Source organism: Carassius carassius, chromosome 17 (genome assembly GCF_963082965.1).
Source record: "Carassius carassius chromosome 17, fCarCar2.1, whole genome shotgun sequence".
Taxonomy (NCBI): domain Eukaryota; kingdom Metazoa; phylum Chordata; class Actinopteri; order Cypriniformes; family Cyprinidae; genus Carassius; species Carassius carassius.
The window spans coordinates 18990836-19004372 of record NC_081771.1 but is presented as its reverse complement, the minus strand read 5'-3'; the positions used below and the strand labels follow the sequence as shown (position 1 = coordinate 19004372).

General features: G+C 38.0%; 1 protein-coding gene across 1 annotated transcript; it reads right to left on the bottom strand.

Moving 5' to 3' along the window:
- Positions 1-242: 242 nt before the first annotated feature.
- On the bottom strand, positions 243-3657 carry LOC132161269 (protein Dr1-like). Its single transcript, XM_059571212.1, has 4 exons — positions 3385-3657; positions 2904-3277; positions 1600-1763; positions 243-1437 (listed from the first exon to the last, which is right to left on the bottom strand). Exons 2-4 carry the CDS (start codon positions 3121-3123, stop codon positions 1291-1293), a joined length of 531 nt encoding a protein of 176 aa, XP_059427195.1. The 5' UTR covers positions 3124-3277; positions 3385-3657; the 3' UTR covers positions 243-1290.
- Between the last annotated feature and the right edge of the window lie 9880 nt (positions 3658-13537).

Below are 13537 nucleotides of genomic sequence, written 5' to 3'. Positions count from 1 at the left end.
TCAGATTGCGTCATTAATATTAATGTTTCAAGCCTTTGCCATAGCAGGATTATCATCTCTTTAGGAGCGCCATCTGTCGACGCAACGTAATATAACCTCAACCGTGTTTAAAGAACACAGGGCTCTATTTCCATTTTATGTTACATCAAGTTTTACATTTTCGGCATCTTTTCTTACTGTTGTCATTTAAAATCTTGTTATTTAAAATACTGTCATTAACAAAAACAAAACAGAACACAGGCTGTCTATAAAACGGGTCGACTTTATTGCTTAGAGAATACAGCTTTTGCAAAGGCATGTTAACACGCTTCTCAACTACATCTTACCAGTCATCACAAGATAAGAATTAACCACACATTCACAACTCCACTTTTACACATTGCACCTGGAAAAAATCTGCTATCAAAACATTGTACAAAGTGAGAGTTACAGAGCGCTCGGTGCGATATGCACCAAAGCGCCCACATCATATAGAGAGCAAATACCATGAGCAAATTTCTGAATTCTATCTGGTGACTGAATTTTTAAAGTTTTTCTATCTTTGGTTCTAATGGACAGATTTTATACTGCACATGTAAATCTTTTCCTTGGAATACTGTTTTTGAACACAGGGCAGGTAAAAGCCTATCTACACGTAATCTTTATCCTCACTTGAACTAAAAAAAAAAAAAAGAACCAAAAAGCAACATCCTACATTACAAACCACATTCTCAGATCTCACTCAGCAGAACAAAGAGAAATACAGAAGTGGGGATGAACGGCTGTAAAAATCATTTTCCCAAAAATGTTCCCCAGATGTGTCTCTTTAAACTATTTTACAAAGACAAATATAAGAGAAATACGCAAGTCACCTAAAACAGAATGCAATTCGAAACGCCGGCTCCTGATTTTAACCAATGACAATTAACATGGTGCGCCTCATGTCACATCACATGAGTTAACATCCTTCCCACACAGATACGGTGAAAATTATGCCAACTGCCTTCAATTAAATCAGGAACAAATGAGAAAGAAAAGAAGGATTTTCAATAGCTAATAATTCTAGTTAACAAGTGAATCGAGGCAAACATAGCAACAAATCACAGGAGAATGCCCATGATTGCTCCTAAACCATCAGTATGAATTTATACTGGCGATCTGGGATTTATAAGTTTATATAGAAGAGAACACTGCAGAGGTCCCTCTCTGCTAAGGTTACAGAGAACAGAGTCTGTGTGGGAGACCGAACATGGCGGTAAATATATATATTTGTCAATCTATCTGTGTGCTTCGGTGAAAGCCTGCCCGGATTCACATGTCGTCCTCTTCATCTTCATCCTGGGAAGATCCGGCCTGCTGAGCGGAACTGGCTGAAGCGGCCGCTAGCTGTGCCTGCTGGGCGGCCTGCTGCATCTGTAACCACTCCTGCTGTGCCAGCTCAGCCTGCTGCTGCCGTGCCTGTAAGACAGCCCAACTTATCAGAAGAGCCGCTTGAAATCTCAGCATTCATGCTGTTACACAAATATAGGGCATAAACTGGAAAGCCACCGGGCGGGAATTTCATTTAAGTAGCTTCGTGCACAGTTCAAAATGCTTTTATAGCTATTACATTATTTTTACCTTGGCAAATAATTCCTGTTGTTGACGAAGAAGTTCTTCCTCTGGTATCCCAAGGTTCTCTAGTCGAGAGCTGGCCTTCCTCCGTTTAAGTGCTACAGTTTTACACTCTTGCAGAACATCTTTTACTTCTGTGATGTATGACCCAAAACCTAGACTTTCAAGTGCTGAGGAAAAATAAATTAATTCCCTGTTACATATGTGTGTTGGAAATCAAATATCCAACCAGTAAACAAACAAGAATCAACACATTCATGCTGTATCTATATCATGGTTTCAACACAATATTATCTATTCACTGTCTCTGCAAATCCAAACATAGTAAATTAATCTTTAGATTAACTTGAATTAGTCTGTAAATACAATCTAAGACCTTAGAAGACCTAAAAGGTTGCAGGTTCAAACCTACAAAGGGACGACAATCCAATCACCATTGTAAATTTGATGAACATATGTAAAGGGAAAGCTCTTTTTTTTTTTTTAAACCCCTCATGTTGCTCCAAACCTCTATGACTTATTTCCTACTATGGAACACAAGGATACTGTGGTGGTTTGTGAAGGACTGCATGAAAGTGTTTTTGTGTTATGAGTTTTGTTCATTCAATTAAAAAAAAATCAATAGGGTTCAGCATTGCAAAAAATATATATATATATATCTTATTTTGTGTTCCAAAGAATAGTCAAAAGCATACAAGGAATTTCATTATCAGATGAACTCAAACCAATCCAACCAGTTTAAGGTGGTCCCCCAGAACATCTTCAGCAAGTCTTCAAGACTGAACAGACGAAAATTGCCCAAAACCCCTATAAATCAGTCAAATGATAAACCTAACCAGGAGACCAACGTAACCAAACTAAGACAGTCTTAATATATCAGCTATGTTTATGCATCTGGCCACAGAGTGAGAGCAGCTAAGAGCAGCAGAAGCAGGGGTGTTTCCCAAAAACATCCTTAGCTAACTAGGCTCGTTAGTTCTGTTGAACTCTATTGGAAATGAGAGAACTTTACGGCCATAGTTGCTTTTGGAAACGCACCCCAGTTTAGCCTGGTTTTTCATCATGAATTGTATGGAAAATAAACCAATGACAGTGAACGGTGACTGAAGCAAACGTCCCATTTTGTGTACATCTGAAGCAAGTAAGAAATACATGTTTTTGAATAACATGAAAATGAATAAATAACAGAATGTTAATTCTTCAGTAAACTACCCTACAACTCAAACTCACTATGCAAACTATGAATATAATTCTCCATCATGTATCCAAATGGATTCATTAGCGTCTAGTGACCTCACAGCCATCCTCACCGTTTATAACATGTTCTGGGGATATAGTCTTCTTCTCGGATTTATTGCAGATCTCGTTGGCCTCGGATGAGACGAGGTGAATGAACTCTGTGCAGCAGTTCACCACCAGCTCTCTGGCATCGTTCGCCACTCGCACATTGGGAAGCGTTTCTTTAATCATTTTATTGATCGCCGCCCTCGGGATCGTCAGGTCATCGTCGTTGCCCGATGAAGAGGCCATGAGGGATGAGCTGCCCAGACGCTTCAGAGTTTGAAGGGAATCGAAAGCAGGCGAGGAAGTTCAGTGGGCTGTTAATGTAACAACACCCACAGCGGCGGCTTTGTGTGGAGATTCAAATGATGCGGTCGGTTTCTTCTAGCAGATCACTAAAACACTGTCAGAGAGAATGTATACTTTTGCATATACGTTTGAATTCAAATTTAGGGAAAGAATGTGAGTGTTTGACACAAGGAAGGGAGGGAGGATGAGAGGAGTCGGTACCTTTCGGTCGATCAGTTTACGCTGACTCTCCACATCCACACATCAGAGCTGCTTCTGCTGCTGTTCCTGTGCGCGTTCATAATCATGATTCAGCTCCGATCATTCATTCTCAAGCTGCTTGGATAAACTAACAGACGCCTCGCGCGTTCGGCTAAAGCCCGGGGCGGATTTTTTAAAGCATTCGAAGCTCTTAATTCATTACTTCACCCACTCAGTTAGCGATCAACGAAATGAACCCCACCATGCAACACTTCCGGATATCCGGCGAGTCTTCTGCTTGTTATTGTTTCGTAGTGTCGCTTGACACTGCCTCCTACTGTACGGAACGGAAACTTACGAAATTTGATCCCGAGGTACTCTTATTACCCACAGCAACTCGAAATCCGTCAAACCATTAAACACTGTATTGTATATACCCCTAACATTTTGTACGGAAAAAGTACAAAACTGAGAGCGCAAGATTAGGGAAAGTCACGTGGTTATAGACTATAGTTTTTGGTCCAAGCAGCCATGCAGTTCCTTGAACCTCGTGTTTGTTATTGTTTTCTTTTCTTCCTTCTTCATATGTTATGCATAATTATGTGATATAATAGTAAAATATTGAGGCGATCCACTCCGAGAAGAGCGCTCGCGGCGACCGGAAAGCGATTCGCTAGGGCGCCACGTGGGACTGGAGGAAGGACGGAGTAGGAAATGATGGAGGTAGAGGGTGCGGGTGTGAGTGGAAGTAAGCGGAAGAAAAAGAAATCATTGGAAATATCAGATGATTATAATGAGGTAAAAGATAGGGAAAAAGTAAAAGAGTTTAATGTGTTTATCACACTGGTGCAGGAGGGAGTGACTTTTGATAGATGGAGTCCAATACAACTTTCGAAAGCTATACATAAGGAAATAGGGGAGGTAAATAGTGCGAAAAAATTAAGGAATGGATCACTATTGGTAAAGTGTAAGGATGAGGTGAAACAAAAGAAGGCAGTAAGGGCAAATGCATTAAATGGACAGAAAGTAAAAGGGGAGAAAGTTCAAAGCCGAATCAGAGGAGTAATAACAGGAATCCCTGAGAAGGAATCAATGGAAGGAATGTGTACAAATATAAAGAATGTAAAGGTGAGTGAGGCAAAAAGATTAAAAACAAAAAGAGATGGTGTAGTATGTGATAGTCTCTCAGTACTGCTAACCTTTGAAGAAGAAAGACTTCCAGAGAAAGTTTTTATAGGGTACATGAGCTACGATGTTAGGATGTACATACCACCCCCTTTGAGGTGTTTCAACTGCCAACGATATGGGCATGTGGCAGCAGCATGTAAAGGAAAAATAAGATGCAGTAAATGTGGCGGTGAACACAAATATGATGAATGTGAGGAAGGGGCAAGGAAAAAATGTTGCAATTGTGGTGGAGAGCACAGTGCTGCATATGGAGGGTGTGAAGTGTACAAGCGAATGCAAGAAGTTCAGAAGGTTAAAATTAATCAGGAAATCACGTATGCTGAAGCAGCCAGAAGAGTACCAAAGATACCACAAAATGCAGTGAACAAGAGTAAAGGCAATGACGGATGTGTAAAGTGTAACAGGATTCAGGAAGAAACATTGATAGTGAGCAAAATAGGCTTTGTGCTTTTCATGGCAGAAATCATTAACTGCACAGCCCAGACGACTAGCAGGACTGAAAGGATTAAGATTATAGTAAAAACTGCTGAGAAGTATTTGGATGTAAAAGGGTTACAGTGGGAAAATATTAGAGAAACCCTTGAGGAAACTCAACAATCTCAGTCATGGGCTGGATCCTCTTAATGGTGTTAATAATACTCCAATGGAATGCCAGGAGCTTAATTGCGAATGGCCAGGAGTTTAAGAAGTATGTGGAAGATGTTAAGGAAAAACCCAATGTTATATGTGTCCAAGAAACGTGGTTAATTCCCAGGCTAGATTTTATCATAAAAGGGTATAATGCAGTAAGAAGGGATAGAGAGAATGGGAAAGGTGGAGGGATCATGACTTTTATACAGAAAGGGCTGCAGTACAAGGAAATTAAGAAAGGAGAGGAATTGGAATATGTCACTGTGGAAGTGTGGGCAAAAGAGGGTAATATTAAAATTATAAATTTTTACAACCCATGTAATCAGTTAAAAAGCAGCCAGCTTGAGGAAATTTGGAAAGATTTGGAGGGCAGAGTTATTTGGTGTGGGGATTTTAATGCACATAGCACTTTATGGGGTGATAAAGATGATGTAAATGGGAATGTGTTGGAAGAATTTTTAGAAGAGAAGGAACTAGTATGTCTTAATGATGGAACTTGGACAAGGATAGATGTATCTAGGGGAAAAGAGTCAGCAATAGATTTAACCTTGGGCACGAGAAATGTGGCAGACAAATGTGAATGGGAGGTGTTAAGAGGAAATACAGTGGGTAGCGATCACTACCCTATAAAGGTACACATAGGTGTGGAGATGGAGAAAGAAGTGAAAGTAGAGAAGTGGTTTGTGGAGAAAGCTGATTGGAATAAGTTTGAAGAGCTAAGTGAGGAATGGCTATCATGTATTGATGGTAGTGAAAGTATTGAAGTGTTAACTAGAGAAATAAGGTCAAGCATTATAGCAGCAGCAGATGCCACTATTCCAAAATCCAAACCCAAACGCTTGAATAAAATAGTGCCATGGTGGTCAAGAGAGTGCAAGGATGCTGTTAAAGAAAGAAATAAGGCATTTAGATTACTTAAGAGGACACACAATTTCCAACATTTGATAGAATACAAGAGAACGCAAGCAATGGTAAGACAAAATGTCAGGAAAGCAAAAAGGGAGTACTGGAGGACGTTTTGTGACTCTTTAGGACGAACTACTCCAATAGAGAAGGTTTGGGGGATGATTAGGAAAATGAAAGGAAACGGTAGGGAATATGGATATCCTGTGATAATTGATGGAGATGGCAGTATAACTTCTAGTAAGGAGAAAGCAGAAGTTATAGGCAAAACACTAGCTAAAGTACACAGTTCAGAAAACCTTAGTTATGAAGAGAGAAAAGGGAGAGAAGAAACTGTGTCTAAATATCAAAGGGTGTTTGAGAATGGGAATGGGGAAAATGATAGTTTGAATGAGAAATTCACAAAAGGAGAATTGAATAGAGCACTGAAGAAGTTAGGAAAGTCAGCCCCAGGAAAAGACACTATATGCTACTCAATGTTAGAGAATCTGAGTGATAGTGGTAAGGATGTCTTGTTGAAGTTGTATAATAAGATATGGATGGAGGGAGTTATCCCTAAAGAGTGGAAGGAATCTATCATTGTACCAATTAAGAAGCCAGGGAAAGACCCTCATAGTCCAAGCAGTTATAGACCTATAGCATTGACATCGCAGATGGGTAAGACAATGGAGAAAATGATAAATGATAGGCTGATGTATTGGGTGGAGTCAAAAGGATTGTTGCAATGTTACCAGAGTGGTTTTAGAAGGGGAAGGGGTACTATGGATCCAGTGGTATGCCTGGAGGAAGCCATTAGAAAGGCCCAAGTGAATAAAGAGACTGTAGTGGCAGTGTTTTTTGACATCGAGAAAGCCTATGACATGATGTGGACAGAAGGACTATTAATTAAATTAAATCAGATGGGAGTTAGGGGAAGGATGTATCAGTGGGTCAGAGACTTCTTATCTGAAAGAACAGTGAGAGTTAAAATTGATGGGGAAATAAGTGAGAGTTTTAGAGTAGAAAATGGAACCCCTCAAGGAAGCATTGTGAGTCCTTTATTATTTGTAATTATGATAGACCAGATATTTAAAGACTTGCATGGCCTAGATGGAGTAGCGTTATTTGCGGATGATGGTGCAATGTGGAAGAAGGGAAGGAACATTGAGTTTATTGTGCGTAAGATGCAAGATGCTGTGAATGTAGTTCAGCAATGGGGAGTGAAATGGGGATTTAGAATCTCAATAGAGAAGACAAAGGTTATGTTCTTTACAAGGAAAAAAATTTGCAGAGAATTAAAAATAATGGTGTCAGGTAAAGAGTTGGAGAGGGTTGAGATCTTTAAATATCTGGGAGTCTGGTTTGATAAGAGGTTAACATGGGCATGTCACATCCGAAAGATGGTAGAAAAATGTAAAAGGATACTAAATGTCATGAGGTGTCTATGCGGGATAGATTGGGGTGCTACAAGGTCAGCATTGAAAACCATCTATACAGGTCTAATGAGATCAGTGTTTGACTACGGCTGTATAGCATATGGATCAGCCTCCAAGACAAGCTTGAGCAAACTTGATGGTATGCAAAATCAAGCAATGAGGATAATTAGTGGTGCAATAAAAACTTCTCCAGTAGCTGCAATTCAAGTAGAGGTGGGTGAGATGCCACTGCATTTGAGGAGGGACCAGCTAGCACTGGTATACTGGGCAAACATCAGGGGTCATAAAGAGAACCACATGTCTCAGACAGTATTAAGAGAATGTCAGGAAAAAGAAAGTATGAAAGTTAAAAGTTATGGGTGGGTTATAAAAGATAAGGTGAATAACATGGGAATTGGGTCACTGAACATCAGCCCTACAGTAGCATATCCAGTAGTGCCTCCTTGGATGTTGGAAGAATTGAGGGTTGATTTAGGACTGTTGGAGGAAAGAAAGAAAGATGGAGTGGATAAGTATGGGGTAAGAAATTATATAACAGGAAAATACAAAGAGTGTGTAAAGGTTTTTACAGATGCGTCTAAAAATATTGAAAATAGAGTAGGGGTAGCTTATGTAATCCCTGAGATGGGAATAGCAAAGGCAAAAAGGATAAATGATGACCTATCAGTGTATACTGCTGAACTGGTTGCCATATGGTTAGCACTCGTGTGGATAGAGTCTAACAATTGTCTGCAGGCAGTGATTGCCTCTGATTCAAGTTCAGCAATGTTTAGTGTTCAGAATTATCGGTCTGATTCAAGGGAAGATATTTTAATCGAAATTTTACAGCTGGCAAGTGGAATACAAGCATCAGGAAGGAGGGTGACATTCTTATGGGTTCCAGCCCATATAGGAGTAGAGGGTAACGAACTGGCCGATGAGCATGCAAAGAGAGCTACAGACAAAAGCAATATAGATGTAGATGTAAAGTACAGTAAAGCAGAAATAAAAAGTATAGTAAAGGCGAAAACGATTAAAAAGTGGCAGCATATTTGGGATAATGGGTACACAGGAAGACATCTTTATAGGATACAAGGGAAAGTGGGAAAAGACACACAAATAACCAGATCAAGACAGGAAGAAATTATACTAACAAGGATGAGGTTGGGTCATACAAAGTTGAATAGTACAATGTTCTTAATAAAAAAGCATGGAGATGGAAATTGTGAGTATTGCCAGAACAATATACCTGAAACAGTAGAGCATGTAATAATGCACTGTCATAAATACAATGAGGCAAGGCAGAGGCTTGTTAATGAGTTGAAAACAAAGAAAATGTCGTTAGAAATTAAAACACTATTGAAAAGAAGCTCAAGGGAAAATTTTGATTTATTACTTCTTTTTTTTTGAAAAGTACAGGCCTGTTAAAAAGGATATAAGTGTTTTTTTTTTTTTTTTTTTTTTTTATTATTATTATTATTATATTAGTTTAACGTGCTGGTATATTTAGTTTGGGAATAGTTAGTAACTCCCGTGCCTACTTCAGTCCAGTGGTGGCGGTAATGCACAAGAAATAGTTGAAAACCGCCAATCAAAAAGAAGAAGAAGAAGAAGAAGAAGATCCACTCCGAATTTTATCACGTTTAGATGGTTTAGGTTGCTATTTACATAATCGTTACATGACGTTTTTATTTAGTAAAGTGCTGCAGGTCTTAAAATAGAAATAGACAAATTAATCAGAATTTGTGAAAACTGATCAAATATCATTTAATGACACAGTTGATAAAAAAGTTTAATCGAGATTAGAATAGTTTTGCGATTCAGGTTCAGGTCATCTTATTTCTGTGCCAGTTTTTCAAAGCAGAGTTGGATTAGATGACCATGATACACTTGTTTAAATGACCAAATCTGGATTATCTGTGCTCTCTTGAATAATTACCACAAAGTAGGCTACTATAGGTATAACAACAGGTGGAACTTTTAGTGTGGAATCTGTGCTTTCAATTCAAATATGCACAAAACAAATATCCAGCAAATAACAGTTTTAATTTTTCAACAGTCAGACCTCATCTTACCCACAACAAATAAATAAAAACAAACAAATATACATCACAAATACATTGTGGATATTTTTAGCACATATTCTTAATTTAGGCTTTTGAAGCCCAGCTTTTAGGAGCTTTCAATTGTGTCTTTGGTAGTTTGGTGGTAGTTTGGTCAGAGTGATTTGTTACTCTGCATGACAAATTTGTACTTCTGCTCTTTGAGTTTCTAATTTAAGAAGTGACTAGGGAACATGGTATGGGCGGGGTTCGTGGGTGGGGCAGGAGGTGGGGTTTTGACCAATGTAGCATACGTGTAACATATATATGTAGCAAGGTTTTTTTTTTTTTTTTTTTTGCTTGTTTGTTTGCTTGTTTTGTTTTTAGAATAAATAAAAAGAAAACAAGTAGATATAATAGAAAGATAATAGGGAATGCTAGTGTTAGAGGATCATTTTCAAATAAACATAAAACAATTCAATAGAACAGAAAAAGAATAGAGAATGCTTATGTCAAAAGCTCTTTTATTTTTAAATAAAAGTTAGAATAGAAATAGAAATAGAGAGTGCTAGAGTTAGAGGGTCAAATGAAGATGAAAGAGATGTATTTTCAGCCGTTTCTTGGAAATGATTAAGGACTCAGCTGCTTGGATTAAGTTGGGCAGGTCGTTCCACCAGAAGGGAACAGTTAATAAGAAAACGTTTTATCATAGGTAGAATGCAAAATGTTTCAATACAAGAATTTCAGTCAAATGTATTTTATGCCATATTCAAACATTTAACCCACTTGGAAAAATCAACCCATGGCAACAGTTTAAAAGTAGTCCAATGCTGTTGAAAAAAACTTTCGGACTTGGCAGCCATGCATCCAAAAAGAGCTTATAAGAGGAGGCTGCAGACCTGGAGCTAGCAGATCCCCGGCCCTCAGTTTCACGCCCCTGTAGTTCCTGATGCGTCCAGTAGGGGGAGGAGGATACACGGCGAAACGCTCGAAACTTTATTGATAACCATCCTGTCCATAAACATGACTGATTGATAGTTGTTGTTTTTTGTTTGTTTTTGTTGACGTGTGTGTTAATTTAAATATAAACATTACATTAAGATATCAGATGATCTGCACAATAACACACATAATTGGATCAAATGGACAAAGTAATTATACATGATGTGGCCTAATTATATTCACTGTAGGTTTTCATACAGAAGTGGATTGATATATATATATATATATATATATATATATATATATATACGCAAGTTACTTCCAAACCTAGTGACGTCCCTACACCTGCTCTATACACTCTTCTGAAGCTGGTCTTTTAACTGTCCAAACAACATGGCTAAAACCTATGGGTGATGTGGCTTTTTCTTCTTTGGCTCCTAAATTGTGGAATTCCCTGCCTTCTGAGATTAGGAATGCAGAATCCCTTAGTGTTTTTTAATCGTCTCTTAAAACATACTTTTTTAGGGTAGCTTTAATGTGATTCATGTGATTACTTTGTTTGTTATTATATTGGCTTTTTATTTTTAGTTTTTTTACTGCCTGCACTGTTATGTGTATAATTTCATATAAGTGCTATGAGATGCTACTTTTAAAGGCGCTATATAAATTAAAATGTATTATTATTATTATATTACATTGGCTAGCCTGGTCAGTTTGTCTCATTTCCAAAGGATGTTCAGATTGCCCACACCAAGCATGAGTTTTATTTTTTAACATTGCCCAAAACTATTCAACTGCCCATGATGCACGTATCCTTAGGAAGAGTGCTCTATAGAGTTCCAATCTGATCCGGATAATCCTGTTGTTGTTTTGTTTTTGTTTTTTGTTTTTTTAATCAAAGGTAAAGATAACATTTTTGAACAACACCTATAGACAATTAAACCGTGATTGAATGACTGGATCTAATCCAAAATCAGATTATTATTATTATTATTACAACCCATGTTCAAGAAATGTTCTAAACTGACACCCGAAAATCCGATCAGTTTACCTTTAAACAACTGGGCCAATAAAATGATTTCTGTTATTTGAAGATTATGACAAGTGTAATGTAAAAAGGCAATGCCCTTTTGAGAGAACTGGCCACAAGGTGGTGCTATAACAAGAGATTTAAAAAAAAACAATGTTTGCATTTTTTTTCTCACATTTTCCTTATCCTTTCCTCACATGCATTTGCTATATAGCTCTTCATCTCATATTCTTTTTCCAACTGTTGGTAAACGAATATATCAGTTTCATTCATTACATAGAGTAATTGGATAATATCCAAAAGTTAAGAATACAATCTCTTCCCTCATGTCCTGACTCATGTCTCTTTTTTTTGTATCAAGAAATGTATCCAGATTAAGTCTGACAGATAAAATTTTGCTTGGTACTAGGCCTATATTTAAGGATAACCTAAAGTAGATTATAAGACTTCAAGATGACCAAAAGAAAGAGGGAAAAGATCAGATGAACAATTAATTTAATCAGATGTCTTCAAATGATGGATGGAAAATAGAAGGAACAATTAGCACAAGCAACAACAAAACTATGCATTTTGCATAGTTAACTTTTAGCTAACTCTGTGATTTATAATAAAAGATCATGTACAATGTACAATATTTGGTATTATGCATTATTGCATTTATTCACATATAATGAAATTCTGAAATAATGACAACAGGTCAGCTGTCCTTGGAGGTATACCAGAAAATAAGGGTAACATCATCGTTTCACAAAATATACAGATTGGCTGTACTCTGGGACCCTGTTTCACGACTCGAACTAGCAACCTTCTGGTAACTAGTCCAGCTCTCTAACCATTAGGCCACGTGAACTGGGCCTTATTGCCAAATAAATCCTGAACTCAGCAGTCAGGGCAGCTGTGGCCTAATGGTTAGAGAGCTGGACTAGTTACCAGAAGGTTGCTAGTTTGAGTCTCGGTGCTGGCAGGAGTTGTGGGGGGGTGGGGGTGCTCTCTTCCACCCTCAATACCCATGGCTGAAGTGCCCTTGATGGATCTATAGCTGCCCACTGCTCATGGTGTGTTCACTTCTCACTCCTTTGTGTGTGCACTTGGATGGGTTAAATGCAGAGGACCAATTTTGATTATGGGTAACCATACTTGGCAAATGTCACGACTTTTACTTTTTTTAACTTGTAGAACGTGTGCGATTAATTGGGTCTAGAGTTAAGGCTGGAATACACAACATGGCTTTTGCCCAGTACCAGACTTTTTCAGTCTGGACACACTGATGCTAGATACTGAAAGTCAGAGCCAGCCTGCAGGTTATCGACAGTCAATGTTGACAGATTTACCAAAAAGAAAAAAAGGCATAGCATATGATGGGCAGATTGAGCACAGTCTATGTTTGTTTATTTTTTTGTGTTTTTTTTATGTAGTATGTTCTAGTAATGAGACACACTTTAAAAATGCTCGGTTACTTAGTGTAATGATGCTCAGGTTTTCTCAGTAACAATTTACAAGTCAACAAGTGTATGATACCTGGTGTTTTTGTTAAAATTCAACCTTCATGAACAAATACATTTTCAACAGAGTGTTGAATCCATGAAACAAACTCTATAAAAACAAATGCTAAGAAGCACATATCGCTATTATTGACGCTATTATTCTTTTTTTCTCTCTTGGTAGGCTACTGTACTTCAGTGATGCAGAACTGATGCGAAATAAAGATATTATGCAAAGATATTATGGCTATATTATGTTCAGGGGTATCCCATCCTGCTCCTGGAAGACAGCTCCAACCCCAATTAAACACACCTGAACCAGCTAATCAAGGTGATCAGAGTTAACTGATAATTGGAACTGAAGTCTGCAGTGCTGTGCTTCCCCAAAGTATAATTTCCCAACTAGTTCTATAAACCCTGTGACCATAGTCACTTTTGGGAAACGCACCCCAGGATGATAGCTCTGCTGAAGAAGGGATAGAGATACTATAGAACAGACTATAGAGTCTGTTATGAAATAGTCTGACTTTTTGTTCTAAAAAAAAAATCATTTCTTGGTAAACA

Bases quoted from the DNA above. Each gene is read 5' to 3' on its own strand.
- LOC132161269 (XM_059571212.1), bottom strand. From the start codon at position 3,123: ATGGCCTCTTCATCGGGCAACGACGATGACCTGACGATCCCGAGGGCG. The intron at 1,764-2,903 runs GTGAGGATGGCT...ATTTTTCCTCAG, and splicing joins CCCAGAACATGTTATAAACG to CACTTGAAAGTCTAGGTTTT. The intron at 1,438-1,599 runs GTAAAAATAATG...GCTGTCTTACAG, and splicing joins AACAGGAATTATTTGCCAAG to GCACGGCAGCAGCAGGCTGA.